Here is a 3,480-nt window from a genome sequence, read left to right as displayed (position 1 = left end):
CAGCAATAAGGAGGGGAACAAGCATTTCCGACCGCAATCAGACTGGAACAAATGACGTGACCGGTACAACGTGAAGGATGGCAATTACAGGCAGGCCGATCACGGTGGTCGGTCAAGGGGCGAGTGGACGCGCAACAATGAAGAAGAGAAGTTTACTCCACTCACTGTACCTAGGCGACAGATACTCCACGATGTCAATAGCGCATCATTGTTTGAGTTTCCGGCGGCGACAGAGCGTTAGTTGGGCCCTTTCAAAACCGAGCGCTTGATCAAGGAGGGACGACTGAAGGAGTTTGTGGCGAGAAAGCAAGAGGGAAGCTCGTCAGATAGGCGACCCAGGTGCACCCAAGATGACACCAGGAGGGATAGGCGTAGAGAGAGAACTCCTCCCAGAGACACGCCAGCAAATGTGTCGGAAGCCCATCAGCAACCCATCCATGGGGATTTCAACACCATCGCAGGGGGCTTCGCTGGCGGGGGAACTACCTCGGCAGCCCGAAAGAGGTACACTCGGTCAGTGCTGACGGTGTCGGAATTCAGGCGACCATCTCAGCCTGAGATTTCGTTCTCAAACGCGGATTACGAAGGAGTAGCCCCTCATGAGGATGACCCCGTCGTCGTATCGGCAATTTTCATGGGGTACAATGTGAAGCGCGTGTTGATTGACCAGGGAAGTTCCGCGGACATTTTATTCTAGGAAACCTTTGAGGGGATGAAAATACCTAACGACCGACTAATTCCTTATGCAGGGACTCTAGTTGGTTTTGCAGGAGACCAGGTCATCGCAAGGGGATACGCCGATCTGGAGACGACCTTTGGCCAGGGAGCTCAGATGAAGACGGTGCTCGTTCGATATTTGGTGGTCGATGCTCAGTCATCGTACAGTATACTGATCGGCAGGCCGACTCTGAACAAGCTGGGAGCGATAGTGTCTACTCCCCATCTGAAGGTAAAGTACTCGTTGTCGAGTGGTGTTGTGGGGGTTCTCAGGGTGGACCAGGAGGTTGCTCGAAAATGCTACGGGGATAGTTTAAAGGCGCGAAGGCGACAGTACACTAAGCGGGTAGAGAAGGAGGTCCACTCTATCGAACTGGATCCTAGAATGGGTCAGTTCGACCACCAACCCGCCCCAGTAGAAGACGTCAAAGAAGTGGAGGTAATGGAAGGGAGAAACGTGAAGATAGGTACCTCTTTGACTCCCGAAGACGAAGAGAAATTGGTGAGGGTCCTAAAGGACAATGTGTCGGTATTCGCATGGCACTCCAGCGACATGCCTGGAATTGATCCAAATTTCTTGTGCCACAAGCTGGCCATAGACCCTAGCGCGAAGGCAGTGATCCAGAAGAGAAGGAAGTTTGGCGAGGAAAAACGAAGGGCTATCGCGGAAAGACGCAGAAGTTAGTGATGGCAGGACACATATGAGAAATCCAATATCCGACCTGGTTGGAAAACGTAGTCATGGTGCGCAAGAGCAGCGGGAAGTGGAGAATGTGTACGGACTTTACCGACCTTAACAAGGCCTGCCCAAAAGACTCGTACCCGCTGCCGAACATAGACTGCCTGGTGGATGGGGCATCGGGATACGAGTTGCTAAGCTTCATGGATGCCTACTCGGGGAATTGTCTTGGAAGGCCCGGGGGGAATACTACTAGAGTAGTCACTGCGATTTGAATTCCGAGCAAGCAATAACCAGGCCGAGTACGAGGCGTTATTGGCCGGCATGGCATTGGCGAAGGAAATGGGGGCGACGAGTTTATCAGCACGAAGTGACTCTCAATTGATCACGAGGCAGGTAGCAGGCACGTTTCAGGCAAAGGACCCTCAACTGGCAAAGTACTTGGAAAAAGTCAAGCTCCTATTGGAAAATTTCCGGGAGTTCACACTTAACCACGTACCCCGAGAGCAAAATTCGAGGGCTGATCTGCTCTCCAAGCTTGCTAGCACAAAAAAGCCGGGAGCCACCCGATCGGTCATCCAAGAGACCTTAGCGCAACCAAGTATTAATGAACCACAGGGGAGTGTTCTTTTCATCGAAGAAGAGCTCAATTCATGGATGGGACCGTACATCGCATACTTGACTCGGGGGGAATTGCCAGAGGACAAGAAGGAGGCGTCACTAATACAAAGGGAGTCAGCCAGGTTCGTAGTCATCAACGAGAGATTGTATCGAAGAGGTTTCAGCTCTCCCCTTCTAAGGTGTTTGACCACGTCGCAAGCGCAGAGAGTGATGGACGAAGTACATAGCGGAATGTGTGGAAGCCATATTGGAGGACGAGCTCTGGTATACAAAGTGGCGAGGGCAGGCTACTTTTGGCCGAGTCTGAGAAATGACTGCGTCAATTGGGTTCAAAAATGTGATGGATGTCAAAGGCATACAACGCTGCACCACTCCCCAGCTGAACGACTCCACTCGATTTTGTCTCCTTGGCCATTCAACAAGTGGGGTATTGACATACTTAGTCCATTTTCGATTGCAGTGAGACAACTGAAGTTCTTGATAGTGGCCGTGGACTACTTCAGCAAATGGATCGAGGCGGAGCCAGTTGCAACCATCTCGGCAGAAAAGGTCAGAACTTTTCTTTGGAAGAATGTGGTGTGCAGGTATGGAGTCCCTCAAATGCTCGTTTTCGATAATGGGACACAATTTGCAAGCGCAAGAGTTCGAGATTTTTGTAAAGAGGTCGGCATCCGAATGGCATTCACTTCCGTCGAACACCCACAGTCTAACGGTCAGGCGGAGTCGGCCAACAAGGTAATCCTTACAGGTTTGAAGAAGCGTGTGCAAGACTCAGGCGCTTCATGGGTGGAAGAGCTTCCCCGAGTGCTATGGTCGTATCACACGACTGTTCATTCAACGACCCAAGACACTCCTTTCAATCTGGTATACGGAACCGACGCCATGATCCCGATCGAAATTGCAGAGCCTTCAGTGCGCACTACAACTTTTTCTGATGGAGAATCCGACCAGGGAAGACGAGTTGATTTGGAGTTGATCGCAGAGACAAGAGAAAAGGCAAGGATAAATCAAGTAGCGGCCCAGAGAAGAGCAGCCTTCAAGTACAATGCAAAGGTAAATTCAGGAGACTTTGTCGTCGGCGACCTAGTTTTGAGGCGTGCTCAGCTAACACAGATGAGGAACAAGTTATCACCTAAGTGGGTCGGCCCTTACAAAATTGACGACGTGGTCGGCAAAGGGCCTTACCGACTTAGGACCTTGGATGGAGGGATGATCCGAGAACTTGGAACGCGGCCAATTTACGCTTCTATTATAGCTAATCTTTCTTCTTATTTTGTATTAGGTGCACTCTTTTCCTAACTCAGTATTTTTTTCCCGTAAAAATAAGAGGGGTTTTGACTGAGAAGGTTTTTAACGAGGCACCACAGCTCAAGTCTATTATTCAATGAACATCATTATTCCTCATATAATTTTTCATGTTTTATACATAAATGACCGAAACTCGTGATTGTCGGCAAAATTCC

At 50.0% G+C, this 3,480-nt stretch overlaps 1 protein-coding gene across 1 annotated transcript; it reads left to right on the top strand.

The window, feature by feature from the left end:
* The first annotated feature begins 712 nt into the window (after positions 1–712).
* LOC145953529 (uncharacterized) lies at positions 713–1,402 on the top strand. Its single transcript, XM_083067505.1, has one exon. The coding sequence runs from the start codon at positions 713–715 to the stop codon at positions 1,400–1,402; it is 690 nt and encodes a 229-aa protein (XP_082923631.1).
* The last annotated feature ends 2,078 nt before the right edge of the window (positions 1,403–3,480 follow it).

This window comes from Cajanus cajan, chromosome 11, assembly GCF_000230855.2.
Source record: "Cajanus cajan strain Asha chromosome 11, NIPB_CcT2T_4, whole genome shotgun sequence".
NCBI classification, from domain to species: Eukaryota; Viridiplantae; Streptophyta; class Magnoliopsida; order Fabales; family Fabaceae; genus Cajanus; species Cajanus cajan.
Note: the sequence above shows the minus strand (reverse complement) of the source record. Positions and strands in the feature narration are given on the sequence as shown.